The following is a 17,841-nucleotide window of genomic DNA, read 5'->3' on the forward strand; positions in this document are numbered from 1 at the left end:
CTCTTTTTTAATTTATTGGTTTTAGTTCATCACTGAAAGCTTTTAAAAGTTTTAAAGAGTATTTTAATGTGTTTTAAAATTTTTAATCTTTGTACCATTTTAATTGCTTTTATTTGTGATTTGCCTTACGAGTCGCATGGCAATATATAAATACTTTAAATTATAAATAAAAAAATATGAAGTATTGATACATGCTAAGAGTGATAGTGTTTGGATGCAGTTTTAGATAGAAAACAAAAGCCTATCTCATATATACTTTTTGGTCCTGGGTTTTAGTTCCAGACATATAGTATATGCTTGGTTAAGTATTATGCAGTGTTGATAATTGCATTGAATGCCCTAACTCAATTTTTCAATAATTAGTTTGCCAGTAGGTTAATTCCAATAAAAGGTAATACTCTGTATTACACTATAAATTATTTCAAATCAATAGAATTTCACTTTGTTGCATAATTCTGTACTCATGCAATCTGGGCTTTGCATTAGCCCTATCAGTTAATAAGTCTAAAGTATAGGTTATGATTCAGAAAAGGATTCTCTTCTTACTTCTTTTCTGATTTGAATATTGTTTTCCTTCTTCCATGTGTAGGTCTCTTCTTCCCCAGCTTTCCTTTCCCTGTTTTGTTGGTCTCATCAATAACCTCCAAACATGCATATTTCAAGCAGTAATCCTTGTGTATTAGGCCCCAGCAGGAAAGATGGATTAAATTTAGCCAAATACAAACACTACAGCATAATTTGACCAATTAATATAAAACGTATGAAGTTTGGGTTTTCAGGTGACCCAGGCTTTATAATAATGTAGAATGTTCCAAGCACTTGCTTTATTTTGTCTCAGTTATCCTTAACAGTCATCCAAAGTAGGCCTGTGTTGTTATCTTCCACCCCGAGATAAGGCAGTGTGGCATTCTGCATCACATGGAAAGGGTATCCAGAACAGTTCCTTTCTGTAAACAGGTCTCCCAGTAAATGGGGATGGCAGTATACAGGGTCAATTTTGGAGCTTAAATTTCTGGACTTACAGTTGAGTATATGTACTATCTTTTTATTTTTCATTTCTCCTGGAATGGAAGACAGCCAGTGTGTCTAGTGGTTTGAAGGCTAGAGCAAGATTACAGGAGACCAAAGCTCAATTCCTCACTAAGCCATGAAAACCCACTGGGTGGCTTTGGCCAAGTCACACTCTCCCAACCTCAGAGGAAGGCCATGACAAACCCTCTCTGAACAAATGTTGCCAAGAAAACCCCATGATAGATTTGCCCTAGGATTTCCATAAGTTGGAAGAGATGTGAACACACACACACTAACAGATGAAATGAGCGTAATGTTATTGGTGTATACTGGGACCTTGGTATCTGCTGGGGTTTGGTTCCAGGAACTTTCATGGATACCAAAATCCATGGCTGCTCAAGTCTCATTAAATAACCTTTAAAAATATTTTCAAGCCATGGATGATTGAATCCATGGATGTGGAGGGCTGGCTGTACTTAGTTGTATTATGGATGATTTCATGTTTTTATATTATAAACTGCCTTAAGGAGAATTTTTAAAGTTTTAAAGGCATTGTTAAATATTAAAACCAAGAAACATTGGTTTTTAAAGCCAGAGTCCTTAATATGTGTAGATGTTGGAAATGGTGACAGTGTGTTATGGGCTGCTAGAATTGGAAGCAGGGGCTTGCCTAGTCACAAAATGGCCCCCATGGCCACTAATGTTCCATCCCTACCATACCCTGCTTTCTAGACTTATACATGAGTATATACAGTATATCTGTAATGTTCCAATTAGTAAAATATGTACTAAATATCTTTTACAGCGAATACAAGCTGCAATCTTAAAAGCATTCAACAATCCAACTACCAAAACAGCAGATGAGGAGACAAAAAGAAAAGTCAAAGGTATGTTGACCTTCAGAAAAATTCCACCATCCATGTTATTTGCTTAGAATCTGTTTTAAGTTTGCCTTTGCAAATGAATTGCCTTTATGTAATGTGTTTCCATGAATTTTAATATCCTTACAAATTGAATCACTGTTGAGTTTTAGAGTCTTGAATTCCCATGTGGCATTTATTGAGCTTTGCCTGTTATTCTGGTGCCATCTAGTGAACATGAAAAACACGCCATTGGTCAGGTGTGGTTTTTTTTTTTTGCACATTAGTAACCTTTCTCCCTTACCTAGCTAGATATGCTTCTCATATCTAGATCAGCTAGATTTTCTAGTAGTCTTTTATATGGATATTACAGGGCTTTACATGGTAGGGGATGTGAAACCTGCTTCTTGCAGTCACATGAGTTTTGAAGTACAAGAGCAAAAATGGAAAGAGCAGGATGTAAGACCAAGGAATAAACTGGCTTTAGTCCTACATACCTGGAAGAATGTGCCACTCAGCTCAATGGATTGTCATGCTTTGAGTGTGCCAGATGTTTTGGCTGCTATTTGTTAGCTGAAGATTTGAAAGAGATGTTTTTAGGAGGAAGGAAAAGGGAGTGTACTATAGCTGAAGTCAATAGTAAATCTCCTTGAACTTTTTTTATGGTCATGAAATCTGGTTCACAAGTACACAAGCTGTGACCTTAGGATATAGCTATAATGTTGTAATATTAAACACATTTCTTTGGAAGACATTCATGTGAAAACAGTTGAATGGACTTCACAACTGCATGAATTAAAAGATCAATGTGAGTTCAAATACAAGTCACTGAATTCATTTTCTGCTATAAAGCACACATGTTTTGACAATTTTAAAAATAAATTATCAAAAAGTCTTGAATTCTTGATACAGGACTTCAAAATTATATTGTTGTCCTTGAAGTATTATTTCTATAACACTGAGGGTCCACTGGTGGATGGGTGGAATCCTACCAACATGCTGCTTGTATTTTGTATGACTTAGCCAAAATTAATGGTGTAAGGATGAATGGATATATTCATGTAATGTAGTTTAATTCCTCTTTTTGAAAGCTATAGAAATAAAAACTGAAGTTATTCACAGATAATTTTCAAGAATGTTTCTAAGCACAGGTGAATACAAACTAGAACTTCAATATTTAATATAGTATAGCAGATGTTTAATTTCATTCTTACAAAATGTCTTCAGAAAAAATATATCCCTGACTAAATTGTGCTCCATTTGAAATGGTTTTGTCTGTTTCCATATTTGAAAAGGTGTAATGTTTTTTCAGCATATGGAAGAGAGGGTGTGAAGATGAACTTCGTAGATAGGATCTTCGTCGGTGAACTGACAAGCACTATAATGTGTGAGGAGTGTGAAAATGTAGGTATTAATTTATTATAGGAACTGATTTATTACATAAAAGATCATTTACTGAGTTGGATGAGGGGGTAGGTTAAAGTAAGAATTGTGTTTCCTCAGTGGCTCTATAATGAAATACCAGATTATGTCATGCTCGTATTCTTTAAATTTTGTTTTTGTATGGAGAAGAGAGTTGGGTTTTAAAAACAAAATAGTGACTTCACCTTGATATTTTTAGGTTGGGGAACTTAATTTTATTAACAAAATCATTGTATAGATTAAAAGCATACTAAAATTCTGGAGAATATCAGCTATCGGCCTACTTAGTTGCTTGAAGAAATATGATTTCCCCCCCATTCCTGTTACAGTGCTGTCAAAGGTCAATAGTGCTGTCAGAAGTCAAGAGACCTTTGAGTTTTGTGTGAACACTTTTCATAGTTCCTTTGACAGTCTCTCATGCACAACATGGGAGTTAAGGTACCAGTTAAATCTCTTCATTCATATCATTATCTAATATAATCATATATAATATAATTATATAATATATGGGCGGGGTTACAGACCGCCATTAAAGTACGGAGTCAGTCCGTACTAGGTTAGGAAGGTGCGGTGCTTCCGCACCCCCTAACCTAGTACGGACTGAGTCTGTACAAAATGGGGCTCCCCTTCCAATGGGGGCGCATGACGATGTCACAACCGCGCTGCCTCTATACGGGGCGGCGCGGATGTGACGTCGGTCGCCCCAGGGCGCTTAGTGCGCCCCTTGCGCGGACCAGGAAGGAGCTCCATTCGGAGCTCCTTCCTGGTTTGCGGCGCCGCTTTGCGTCGCTGGGTGCAGCCTTCAGACGGCTGGCCCAGCTCCTCCTCCCCGCCCACCGTGGGGTGTCCTTGGGGCTTGAAGCCCCAAGGACACCCCTTTCCAGGCTGCGGGGAAAGGGCCTTTTGCCGCTTCCCTGCAGCCTGAAACGCGGCGGATCGGGGCCTAAACGGCTGCGTTCTGGCGCTGAGGCCCCCGATACACCAGGGAAAGGGGTGGATACAGCCCGCCCCCACAATGGGCGGTCTGTAACCCGCCATATATAATATATATATTATATATTATATATATTAAAAAAAAAGCAAGATTGTGGGAAGGGTAAAGCAAGTAAGCTCTCATATGTGATGAGCAAAAATGCGGGCGGAATGTGAATGAAATATTTCAGAAATCCCTGGGAACACATTACAGGTTATTTAAGCTTCAGCGGCAGTCTAACAATTGAGGTGGGAAATAGAAAACTTGGCGGGTTACAGACCGCCCATTTGGGGCGGGCTGTACCCACCCCTTTCCCCGGTGTATCGGGGCCTCAGCGGCTAGAACGGCAGCCTCTGAGGCCCCAGTCCGTCACTTTTCAGGCTGCGGGGAAGCGGCAAAATGCCGCTTCCCCGCAGCCTGAAAATGGGTGTCCCTGGGGCTTTAAGCCCGAGGACACCCCGTGGCGGCCGGGAGGAGGAGAAAGGGGCCGCTTGGCCCCTTTCTCCTTTGGTCCGCTGGGCGCAGCCGTGTGAAGGCTGTGCCCAGCGGACCAAACCAGGAAGGAGCTCCGAAACGGAGCTCCTTCCTGCTCCACGCTAAGGGCGCACTAGGCGCCCTGGCGCGGAGCGAGGACATCACTTCCGCGCCGCCCTGTGTGGAACGGCCGCTGCCATTTTGTGCGCGCTCCGCGCGTCCTAGGGTTAGGGGTATCCGGAAACGACGCCCCTTTTTAACCCTAGCATGCGCAGAGCGCGTACTAAAGTGCCCGTTTGTAACGGGCCATAGTATTATAACAGATATCACTTACCATATCAGATCCTGTCCCAGAAGCCAAAAGGTAATAGCAGTGGTTCTAAAGTTTTGCAAGGTTCTTGGTCAAGGTTGCACTATGCGGCTTTTACAGTGCATGATATACAGTATGTTCTTCATCAGCAAAATGTTACAGAACATGTCATTAAGCCAAACCCTTGAAAGCATTTTTTTCCATGCATATGGCTAGGATTGGGTGCCAGAAAGATTAGCAGTTTGTTTTATTTCATTGTGGCTTCGCCCTTGCAGTCCTGGTCATGCTGGTGTCAGGCATTTGCTTGCTAAGGCCCTGATAAACAAGTTTCCAGCTTGGATACTCTTGCCAGCATTGGCAGGGACTAGTTACTAAAAACCGGTGCCCGGAACTGCAAAATTTGGCTTGCATTTTGGACATGCAGAGTCCTTGTCCATGGGAAATAACACTAGAATCCTGCTGGCAGCCACCATATTAGCACAGATGTAGCTGGACTTTTAATTTTGATTCCTCTCTCCATCCCCTCTGCCCCAGTGTTCAGAAATACTTTATTAGTGCATCCAAAAATTCACTTTAAAAGAAACTGTGTCCACTGGATCTCTAAGGGGCACATATAATTCTTTCTTTCATGTACTTTTTTTCCACATCTTTGTTGGCATAGGCCATAGCCAAAGTAATTTGTGGGTATGAAGTATAAAGAGTAACTGGTAGCTAGAGGAGAGGATGCATCTTAAATTTGTGTGAAAAAGTAACTAAATATGTGTACATGTGTTTGTTTAAGTATGTCATAACTGCTGTATACATTCTAAGAGCCTCCCACTTTGTTCTGAAACCAAGAAAATCCATATCTACCTCAGAATTTTTTTAAAAAGTTCTAAAATGAAATCACAGTTGCTAAATTTCTAGAACAATATTTTTGTGAAGTTTTTCACTGAATAAAGCAGGTCTTGGGAACCTGTGGCCTTCATACATTGCTCGATGCCATTTCCAACACTGCCAGCAGGCATGCCCAATGATGAAAGGAGTACATAGTTTAACATCTGGAGGGCCACAGATTCACCAACCTTTGCATAAAGAAAAACATAAACTGAATGTATGTTATTTATAACTTTTGATATTTGATAGGATCAAAAAAGTGTGTCTTCTATTTTTATGTTTCTTGTTCTGCTTTTCTAAGATTTCCACAGTAAAAGAACCTTTTATCGACCTTTCGCTTCCTATTATAGAAGAGAGGGTAAGAAACTACTTATTTAATAAAAAGGTGTAATTGCTGGTTTCAGTACATGCTGCTATTTTTGATGATAATTGAACTGATATATGGGGCCATTTACTATTAGATTGCCAGAGGGCCTAGATTTAGTTCCCATTTCCTGCTTTAAATAGATACTAGCACTGTTAAAACTGTCTGTACATCATGACAATCTGTAGTGACCACAACATGGTGATCCTGGAGAGTTCTACACATTGCTGAATGTAGACTGAGAGAAAGAGGTTTATAGCATAAGTTTTCATAGGCCCAGTTTCTCTCAGTCTCAAAGATGCTACTAGGTCCCTTTGTATACTGATACAGACTGACTTGGCTATCTCTTTGGATGGGACTATATTGCATGTGTGTGTCCTCTATGTGTGTACAGCACATTTATGTGTGCAATAAACCTGTTCAATAATTTTGAATTTTAATTTTAAATAAAATAGCCTATTTATTGTCTGAGACATTTCCTGCTGGATTTGTATGTATTTGAAATGTCCATATGTGTTAAAGAACAATGAATAAAATATTAAAATCTTATGTTAAGAAGATAGATTTTTCTATAGGTAATTAGGCAATTTAACCAACAATGTTAGAGATGGTTTGACAGGGTGGAATCAATACTGTAGACAAATGTAGGATAGATATGGCAGATCCTTAGCTGGCTAGAGATCTAATCTGTGTTGTGACTTCAAAATTATTCTAAATCAAAAACAGCCTCTCTTCATAGTCTGTCCACAGCCAAACTTCTCAGATGTATGACCTACATAGTTAGGGTTGCCCTGCTTTTCCCAACTATATTGGAAACCACAATGGATAGTGGCCATTGGGAGGCTCTGAATCAAATGATATTTGGCAGTCTCTGATGCATAAAGTAAACTAACGGACATCATCTCCCAGTTACAGAGTTGGCTATTCAGGGCTAGGTAGCTTCAAAAAAGCATTAATTCTTGTGTGCACTGTATACGTATAAATTCAAATAGAAACATATGAATAACCCTTCTATTGTAAAAAAAAAAATCTGCGTAAACCCTTATAAAGTTTTACTGTTCCTAGATTGCAAAGCTGGGACCATAGTCAATATGTAATGCTAATGCATGTCCAGTGAAGTTTCAGTGTTGTGAATATAAAATTATATAGCAGGCCCTCTGCATGCATGGAGGTTTGGCTCCAGGACATTCAAGGATGACAAAAAATGTGGATGATTATGTCTTATTAAATGGTAGTGATATGCGTACAGATACTTCAGCATCCCCAGTATTTTTAATTATAGAACGTGATGATCTGCAGTCATCAAAATCACAGATCTAGAGCCTATGGATCAGGAAGGTGCATGGTACATACTGCACTGTTCTATACAACTCACTCCAACCCTGTTTGCCCTTAATCAAAGATTTATACAGATAGTGCAGATATTTCACATGGGTCTGACAGGGCTTCACATGTTTTGCTCATCTCCCAGTTGATATATGGACAAGTTGTTCTATGGGGAATCTTCAGCACTAGGGCTACCTGCAGCTTCCAGGGCTGTTTTTCTAACTCTTAATTACACTAGATTTCCCAATTTGTTCTTTTTCTGGCTAAGAAAGAAGGAAATAAAGTTTCTAGAAGGAGCAATTCAAGGTTTAAATGAGTTCCAGTCTCCTTCCCCTGTAAATTTGAAGAAAAAAAAAACACCATATTTTTTTAAAAATCAGATGTGGATTTCCAGCCTCTTTCATTGGCATTTTTGGCAGCTTATACAGCCTCTGGAGTGTTCAGAGATCGAAAACTGGCCTCTTAATCTGTCATATTCGTTCACTCCTGCTGCAGGTGGTGAAGCACTCCATTCACTAAGAAGGCGCTTCAGAATTTTTGGTTTATAACATGAGCTATAAGTTGCCAGGAAGGAGCAGAACATTAGTCACTCCTTTAGGTCCTCTTGAAATTTTTCTTTTGGAGATTTCTTTTTGGAAATCTGCTTATGTTCATGCAACTCTTTTAAAGGGACAACATCATGCTTGTTAAGTGTGAGGAGTAGTAGTGAATTGTTACATTTGATCCTGAGAAGAGGAGCCCTTGGATGGGGGATAGATTGCTCTCTGACATATCTGGGGAGTCTTCCTCTGAAATCGAGAGGATGATGGTCTGTGGATTTACGCTAGATCTCTATGTCCCTGATTACTGTTCTAATAAACTAGTGTTTTTTAAAAATTACATTTTATTTGACAAGATGCGATTCAAGACTTGAAAATGCCAGATGTCTAGTTTACCTTCTGCCAGATGTTAGAATACATGGTATTGTAGGATAGTGGGCATGGATCCTTTATACAGGGATTTTTAGATATTGTACATTGCATCTTAAATAACTACACTTATTTTTCAGATCTCAAAACCAGTTCCTTTCGGGAGGACAAGTAAAAGTAAACATATACAAGAAGCAGATATTGACCAATACAGCTGTTCTTCTATTAATTCTCTGAATAACCAACAATCAAAACTATCTAGGAAACAGTCATTAACAAAGGACAAGGTAAGACTGCATCAGTAATGTGTGAATCCCATTCTTTGTGAAAATCTGGAGTATAAAGAGGGTTCTATTTAAATAGCTTACTTTTAACCTATGGCACTGTTACAAATGTTTGAATAAATATCAACCCTGGTTTTCCATAGTTTACAATGTTACAATGACAGTTAGAAAAGTTTTTGTATGTATGTATATGTGCATGGTAAGTAGGAAGAATTGTTTATAAGTATGGCTTTAAAAGTGATTCTCACTTAAAAATTTTAAAAAATATATCATTATGTTTTCTCTCTTGCTTCCTACTTTTCTCCACTGCTATCCAAGTTTGCTTTTGGCTGCAATTGTAGGCCAAGCAGAGCCGGCCAAGAGAGCAGACAAGTCAGCATTAGTGCCATTTGGTGGATCAGTTGGCAGTGTGTGCTGCAAGAGAAGTACAGCCAGCACAGTCTCCCTGGAGACTTGGCACATGATTTCCATGATGTGCTCAGCCCCCAGTGGCCCAAGGGCTTCAGAACTATATGTTTCTTCCTGATGGTGGCAAATTTGCTAGGCTAGTAGTGGGGTAAGATGTTGATAACTCCAGCTATAAATATTCTATTGTTCATTATTTTACAAGAACCCCTTTTTATTATTTAGATCATTATTTAGAAAATACAACACCTTAAGCCATTTTATGTTGATACAAGTAATAACTTAACAACCTTTAGCATCAGACGCTGAACAGTGAACAAAGGAGTTCTAGGGTAGTCTGGCAGCATTTTCCATCTCCTGTTCAATTTTGTTTTAAAAATTGTGAAATTCAGTGATATAGTTGGATGGTATTAATCATTATGGTTTTCATTATGCTGTGCAACATTTTGATTTCCCCTACTTCCCCTCATTGCATGCATGCACACATACACAACTGTGGGAAATTGTTAGTCCATAATCTACTCTTAGCATGTTTTAATCTTTGTGGGGAAATTCTAGTAGTGGCAGCACTAGCAGCAACAGATCAAATCCATATGCAAAAGATGGATACTAGTAGTTCTGCTGTATACCCCCCTGTCTTCTCCTCCTTTAAAACAAGGCATATGAGAGTGCTCAGAGCCTGTATGTATGCTTCAGTGTGCCTTAACACAACAGTCCCTATAAGCATCTGCTTAGGGCAACAGAATTCCAGAGACTCTAAGCTACGGGTATCTGGAACGTCCTTCAAGGAGGAATGAGTTCCGTAAAAATGGGACAAGTTGCCACCAAAGGGTTTTCTGTTCATTTACACAATGTGGATCTCCTCCACACATTTGGAGGGCAACCAGGTTCCATTCACATGTAAGCCCTTTCTTTGATACCTGAGCAACAAGGAACAAATGTGAAATGGTGGTGGTGTAATTATAAATTATGTCATTGGTAGTATCAAGTAAGTCTATGCTGGCTTCAGGTACTGGCATCCAATTGGGCATCATGTTGCTAGTGGGCTCCTCTCCTTAATGGGCCCACTTCTTCTTTGTGGCATAAAAAGGAGGAAGGGAGGGGGAGAAACAAAGAAATATGGAAGCCCCTTTAAGACTAAATGGTTTTTATTTTAGCATGAGCTTTCATAGATATACACCAACTTCTTCAGATGCAGTACCAAGTAGTATTAAGGTATAAAGGTATAAGGCTGCTTGTCCCCTCCCACACTGCCTATTAACACCACCTCCCAGATACATTAAACGCGTGCTCTGTTTCCTTCTCTTTATTTTCCTTAGTGCTCAGTCATTCAGAGACAGTAGGTAAACTGGGAAGCAACAGCAAGAAGGAAAAAAACAGCAGGAGGAAGCTCCAAGGATCAAATCTTGGTTTGGGCCTCAATATATATGTGATAGTGCCAATCTCTGATGCCAGCCTTACAAAGAAGTACCTATGGCACATGCTTAGGCATGTTGTGTAGATAACATTTTCAATTCACTAGCTTTTCTTGGTGGACAAAAGTTAGATTATACAGTGGTACCCCGGGATACGAATTGATCGCGTTACGAAATTTCCGGGATACGAAAAAGTTAGATTGGAAAAAACTGTTCCGGGATACGATGTTTTTTTTTGGGTTACGAAATTTATTTCAGCGCGAAATTCAAACGCAAAGCGCGGCTAGCGGCTTTCCAGCGCTAACGGAAAGCCTTTTCGGGTTGCGAAATTACTCGGGTTACGAACGGAGCGGCGGAACGAATTAATTTCGTAACCCGAGGTAGCACTGTACAAACAGTAATATATTGCAATTCAGGCACTGGAAAAGTGTGATCTAGACCAGTGCAACTCAAAGGGTGCCAGCCCCAGAGCCATTGGCTAATGGACCCTGGTGAGTTTCCAGGAAATAAATAAACAGTAGTATACAATGGGTACAAATATGATGCCGCTCTGTAGCACAATGGAAAAAGAAATTGCTCATCCCCCACATCAGATGGCTAGAAACACTGATCTAGACAAAGCAATTCTTCATTGATAAAACTTTCCTTTTTTGGATTACATTATATGAGTATAATAAATTTATGCGCTATGAACTGATAGTCTAGGAAGGCTTTAAGAGTGCAAACTCTAAGCCAGTGATGGTGAACCTTTTAGAGGCCATGTGCCCAAACTGCAACCCAAAACCCACTCATTTATTGCAAAGTGCCATGTCCCTCTGGCTTTCTAGTAACGAACTCTGACAAACTCTGTGTTGGGGCGACGGCACATGTGCCCACAGAGAGGGCTCTGAGTGCCACCTCTGGCACATGTGCCATAGGTTCGCCATCACTGCTCTAAGCCGTTGAAATCCATGGAATTTCTTTTGCCCATTTTTCAGTGGGATAATGGTCCCCTAACAGTACTTATAATAGACAGCTGAGATTCAACTCACACAGTGAGTAAAGGCTCATAGCAAAGCACTCCTATAAAGTTGGGTAAGATTCTTGATTGCTTGCAATTTATACAATATTTCTTATGTGGGATTTTTAGTATGGGATAATTTGAAGAGCCTTTCCTAATGCAAATCATGACTAAGGCCTGTTACAGACTGCCAGAATAAAGCTGCTTCGGGTCTCTTTGGAGGTATGCTGTTTAAATGATGCATGCATCCTAAGAATCTGGAAGCTGCACCAAAGCTGCACTCCAGTGCTTAGGAATGGAGTGTGGCTTTGGCGCGACCTCCGGACTCTTAGGACCTATGCATCATTTAAATAGCATACCTTCAAAGAGCCCTGAAGCAGCTTTATTTTGGCAGTCTGTAACAGGCCATAGGAAGGAATTCTTGAAACTTGTATTCACCATGCTATACTCTCAAGTTAATTTCCATGGGCTGGATTTCTGTTTGCTGTGAGAAAACAGGTCCTTTCCTTGTTGGGCTGCAGGTCTTTTTAAAAAAAATAAGATGAATAAGAAACATTGGTGAGAAAAATCTGTTAATTTATCCTCTTGGTCTTTGCATAGGGAATGTTCATAGGGTAAGAGCTATTTGCCTTTGTAGGTTACTACAGTCGCCCCTCCTTTCTCGTGTACTTGAGGCCTGTGATCTTCAGTATGCACAGTGGGGCGATCTCCATTATTTTCAATGGGGTGCTCGCGGGCATGCACCCCATTCAAGCCTATGGGGCTTGAATATTGATGAGTCTCCATTTTCACGTGGGGCGTATGGAACAGATCCCCTGTGAAAATGGAGAGCTAACTATGATTATGATCATCATCATCATCATCATCATCATCATCATCATCATCATCATCATGCAGTTCATTATATATTAATAAAGTTGTGAATAGCAGTATCAAATTCAGAAACCTGATTCTCTGCTGACAGTGCCCTTTAAGAGATTTTGGACCTCAGCTCCCAGAATCCCAGACTATTGGCCAACATGGTTGAGGCTTCTGGGAACTGAAGTCCAAAATCTCTTAAAGGGCACAGTTTGGGGATCACTGGTTTAAAGAGTACTGTACTTAATATAAAATTATTGTGCAGAGATTAAGATTACAAGTATATAAAATATATTTTCTCAGATGAGAGACTTAAGAGGCCTAAGAAGGTCTTTACCACTTTAACGGTTGTGAGATTCACTTTTCGTACTTTCCATTTGCTTTCCTATTGATATAGTGGAAGAGGGTTTTTTTTATCCCTCAGCCATAAATATGTTAACTTGTAATGTGTATCCCACTGATTAAGGTGGACTTTAATCAGAAGTGAGGTAGTTTAGGAAGATCATTTATGAGTTGTTTACCATCTTTGTATTTTATAGAAATGGTCTGTTTGCAAGAGGAAACTGCCAGTTCCAAACACCATGTGTTTGGGTCCTCCATCCCTAGCCAAGCATAACCAAAAGCCTAGCTGTATCTGAATATCCAAAGGCATTTGGAAAAAATCCACATTCATTTGGAAGGCAGGCTTTTAAAGTCCTGTTGCCAAATCTAAATATTTTGTTAATCAAAGTTAAAACTTATCTGCTAAGAAATTAACAGTACTGTTTGTGATTACATTCTTAAAAATGTGTATGGCATATTGTGCACATTAATTTTCTTTGTGGTTTCAAATCCTGATTTATTAGCTATGTACAATCAACCACAGTTGTCTTTCATTAAGAATGATCCATCCGTGAAAGATTGTGGAACTGGAGTTCTGATAATAGGCAGCTGCCGCCATTGTGTTTGGTTTTTTTTAATTGTAGAAATGTACAAGATTGGTTTTTAAACTATAGGAGATTGCAGGATGAAAGTTAAATGAATTCAACTTCTTATTTTAAAATGAATATATTGGATAAAGTCATTCTATGAAAGTTGGTTTGAATTTAATAATGATTTAAACTGCTTTTTCCAAGGACTCTGCTTTTAAAACAGTGTTTAAAATGGTTTTAATTCTGTAGTTAGTTTAAACTTTATTAAAGTCATAACTGTAGGTATTTTTGCTGATCATTCTTTTATTTGGCAAGCCACTGTGAGTTCTAGCTTTGATGAAAATATGGGGTGTATAGTATGTGCCTGTATACAGAGAGTGAGAGAGAAATGCTGTAATTTTTAAAACTGATTTTGAGCAGAGTTGCATGTCTTTTTTCTCCCTTTGATACATTTGTGGTGGCGATGTGGTAATGTATAGAATCAAGTTAATCATGAGAAAAGACTTACCAAGAAATCCTCCTCTGGTGAAGAAGAAACAACCCCTTTTATTATGTATGAAGATACTGGCAACAGTAAAGTTGAAGAAAGAGCTAAAGTTTCATACGCAAGAGAGAGCAATACAGTAACAGATTCTGGAGCAAATGGAAGTCAGACTGAAGGGAGTGAAAAAGAAGCCAGCCACTCCGAAAGCAGCATGGATGCAGATAGTGAGGCGTCTGAAAGCGAAACAGCTTCCAGTAGAGCTTGTTCCACTCCTGGTTTGTGCACCATTGAGCATAAACATGTATCTGCAAACATTAAAATGCAGCACAACAATTCAGGTGGTAGCAATACAGAGGTACTTTCCAGTGCCTTGTCAAAACTCAACTTCAGCAGCATGGCTAATGAAAGTGATGGGCCTTTCCGTAAGGATCCACTATCAAGCCTGTCAAATCACGTTTCAGCAGAGAACCCGCCGTTAGTGCAATGTCCTCAAAATGCTTTCCAGACCCTGTCACAGAGCTATACAACCAGTTCTAAAGAATGCTCCGTGCAGTCCTGCCTCTACCAGTTTACATCTGTGGAACTGTTAATGGGAAACAACAAGCTTTTGTGTGAGAACTGCACAGACCGGAAACAGAAGCACCAAAAGAAAGTAAATACTACAGGTAATGTACATGTTGCTCAATGTATTATTTATTTCACGCACAACATTGGGTGCTTATAGCCTTCTAAGCTGCATGCATTGCAACTTATTTTTGCAGCTAGGGGACATTTCAGGGGTGTTTTTTGATTTGGCTTAAGGAACAGCTGCTTGGAGATCAAATGAACTTTCATGGGAAATGCCCCAGTCCTATCGCAGGTCTATACAGACTATTTTACCATAACAACAAGTTTTTCAACACTCCATACTCATTTTACTCCCTTATATTTATATTAAACACATGTAAGTGGAATGTTAAAACATTTCAGTGTGAAGTGTTCCTGTTCAGTATTCCAGCTCATAAGGCCAGAGGTAGGAACTAATTACTTAAAATCAATTTACTTATCAGTTAGATGTTTTTAATGTAAATATGCAACTCAATTAAATTTGTTTTTTTAACTAAAGTGATTCAATTGAAATTTTAGCTTCCAACTTTTAGAAACAAGTTAAAAAGATTGTATGTACAGCGCTGTGTAAATTTACAGCGCTTTATAAATAAAGGTTAATAATAATAATAATAATAATTTGTTGAGTTATTAATTTATTTCCTGAGAGACAGGGCTAAAGACCTAACAAATTTTACATTCCCCAGGTGGCTTTTTACACAAAGCCTAGTCCTTTGGATTTTTGCACAAAAATGTTTGTTTTTTGTTAGTGTGGGTTTGGGAAGTACATTGTTTAGACCGCAAGCTCCAAACTAATTATTTTAACATCATTACTAAGAGTATCATAGGCCTGAAACACACAGGCCAAATGATGCAGATTCCAGCCGTATTCAGGCTGTGACAATGAACGATGGTCTCTAGAATTGTAGTTCAGCATTCAAAACACTACACTAAAACAATATACTTAATAGATGGTGCTATTTTTTATTTATATATTTAAATTGTGGTTTAAAACAGTTTCTATATTTTAATTGTATTCATGTTTTTATTTTAATGTTATTATTGGTGGCCTTGAATGTCATATTGGGTAGAAACATGGTATATAATTTTGAAATAAAATTAATAAATACAGTAAGTAAAATATGTAGAAGCTACTGTAAATGAAGACACTATTTTAATTCTCATGGCTAATTAGACATTGATAAGCTTTGCTTTAATGAATTCAGAGGCATAGTCATGTTAGTCTGGAATATCAGTATGCAAAGGAATTTTGGAGTACCTTTGAGACTAACTGTATGTGAAAGCATGATCTTTCATAGAATTGGTTTACTTCCTCCATGCAACTGAGGTCTCAAAGGTTTATCTATTCCAAGAATTATTTTTTTTCTCCAGTTGGACAAATGTATAGATATCCAGGATTCTTATTCTGAACCAACCCTAGGCCACGCCCTATGAATGGCTCTGCCTTTGTTATTAGTTTGGTTTATTCCTCTCTACTGATTATACCAAGAGTCCATCCTGATCACGCAACTGATCTTGCAGCACTGGGCTAAATGGACCAGTAGTCTGACTCAGTATAAGGCAAGATCCCATATTCTAATGTATTTTGTCCCCAGCTAGCTGTAAAAGTAGACTGTGTTGATGCACAGTTCCCTGCCACATAATGAACAAAGGTACAAATCACATCTGTAACTCCATCTATTTTTGCCTTTGATCCCATTGCTAAAATGGAAACCCCAGTGACTGAACTAGTTCATATTCAATAACGTACCTCTTCTTCATGCCCATCTTTAGCTTTTTTGTCTGTCTTGTTTGGACTACAATTTATCATGATGTCCAAATCACAAAATGGTGGTTTAATTAATGTTTATAAACCAAGATACAAAATTGAGGATCTTGGATATCATGGGAAATTGTGAGTTAAATGAGCTGGGGCAGAGCATTAAGGCTGGATGCATGACAAAAAAAATGAGGCAAAGACAAATTATGAGGGCACACACATTGTTCTCAGGCTAAGGCATGGCTTATTCCCTTTAGATTGTTAAATTTAAACCAGGCTGGTGTTATTTAGTACTCAGCTATATAACCAGAGTTGGTCAAACTTCGTCTGGGAAGTGGCACATTAATACAGCTGCCACTCTCTCTCTCTCTCTGTCTTTTTTTTTTTAAAGGCAACAAGATAATTAAAATTGCAGCTTTTTTGGTTGCTAACCTAATTGCATTTGACCATTTTTGTATGTTCTGAGAGTCAGTGTTCTCAGTGAAAAGCCTGATGGAACTAAAACTTGGAGACTTTTGCTCAGATGTTTAGCCATGTGAATGGCTTTAGGGAAATCATTGTTTGCCCAACTTGAGCTACCTCAAACTGGGAATATTAGTAACCTGTTAATAATGGGGATTGTGCAGCACTGTGTATACTAAAGGTCACTACAAAAATGATGTAATCACCTGTGCTTTTTTAATTATTACATTTATCTCTATGCAGAAAAGAAAACAGAAGGTGTGTATACAAATGCCAGGAAGCAGCTGTTGATTTCTTCTGTTCCTGCTGTTCTTGTTCTCCATCTGAAAAGATTCCATCAGGTGAAGCTCTCTTTCTAAAAGGATTATTTGAAAGGAGTTGTAATAAGGAGTGCTCTGATGTTACAAAAATTCCCTGAGCGTGAGAAGCATATTTGCAGACACTCCAAAATATTTCTCTCCATTTCAGTCAATATCAATGCTCCAAGATGGATGGGGAGGAGGAGGCAACACTACAATGAGCCTCCTGTGTGCTTGAGAGAGAGTGGCTGTGCCTTCCTGTTACCTGGCTAAAGAGCCAGCTTTGGAAGCCCTGCCTCTTCCCCAAAGGGGGAAAGATTCATAGTGGGCAAAGCCAACCACCCAAATTGGCACCTGCACTCTTGCAGCTAACATCTGAGGCAGAGACCCAGTGTCACTGTGTGCAGACTTTCACCAGCTGAGCAAAAGCCTACATGGAGTGTGCCTGCCCAAGGATTGATGTCTGTCAAGGGAGGGGGACTGCTGTGTCCCACCAGTGACGTGTTGGAACATGGGAGTGGGCCTTCTCAGCTGTGGCACCCCAGTTGTGGCATGCTCTGGCCCAATTGGTGCAAACAGTCATTTCAGCTAGGGACCAAGTGAAAACCTGCCTGTTCACTAAGGCCTTTGGGCCTCAATTATTCATGTCTAATACTGATGTGCATAGTTCTAAAAACTTTTGAACCTGGTTTTAATTCATTGTTATGTTAATATAAGCTTATTTAAATTGATGCTTTTTAATCTATTGTTTTAATGTTATTTGTCAGATTCTATGAAGTATTAAGGATATAGGGCAGGGTCTAGAACAGATCAAGCCCAAACTCTCCCTAGAAG

The 17,841-nt window shown here is 39.1% G+C and overlaps 1 protein-coding gene across 2 annotated transcripts in view; it reads left to right on the top strand.

The window, feature by feature from the left end:
• USP45 (ubiquitin specific peptidase 45) overlaps positions 1 to 17,841 on the top strand; it is a 72,614-nt gene that overhangs the window by 48,387 nt on the left and 6,386 nt on the right. The window contains exons 10-15 of one of the 2 annotated variants that reach the window (XM_042441065.1): positions 1,817 to 1,898; positions 3,184 to 3,275; positions 6,228 to 6,284; positions 8,665 to 8,811; positions 13,877 to 14,546; positions 16,952 to 17,049. In XM_042441065.1, the coding sequence (XP_042296999.1) occupies positions 1,817 to 1,898; positions 3,184 to 3,275; positions 6,228 to 6,284; positions 8,665 to 8,811; positions 13,877 to 14,546; positions 16,952 to 17,049 (1,146 nt within the window). The remainder of the gene's footprint in view (positions 1 to 1,816; positions 1,899 to 3,183; positions 3,276 to 6,227; positions 6,285 to 8,664; positions 8,812 to 13,876; positions 14,547 to 16,951; positions 17,050 to 17,841) is intronic. The other variant, XM_042441157.1, reaches the window with a different exon arrangement.

Source organism: Sceloporus undulatus, chromosome 1 (assembly GCF_019175285.1).
Source record: "Sceloporus undulatus isolate JIND9_A2432 ecotype Alabama chromosome 1, SceUnd_v1.1, whole genome shotgun sequence".
In the NCBI taxonomy this organism is placed as follows: Eukaryota; Metazoa; Chordata; class Lepidosauria; order Squamata; family Phrynosomatidae; genus Sceloporus; species Sceloporus undulatus.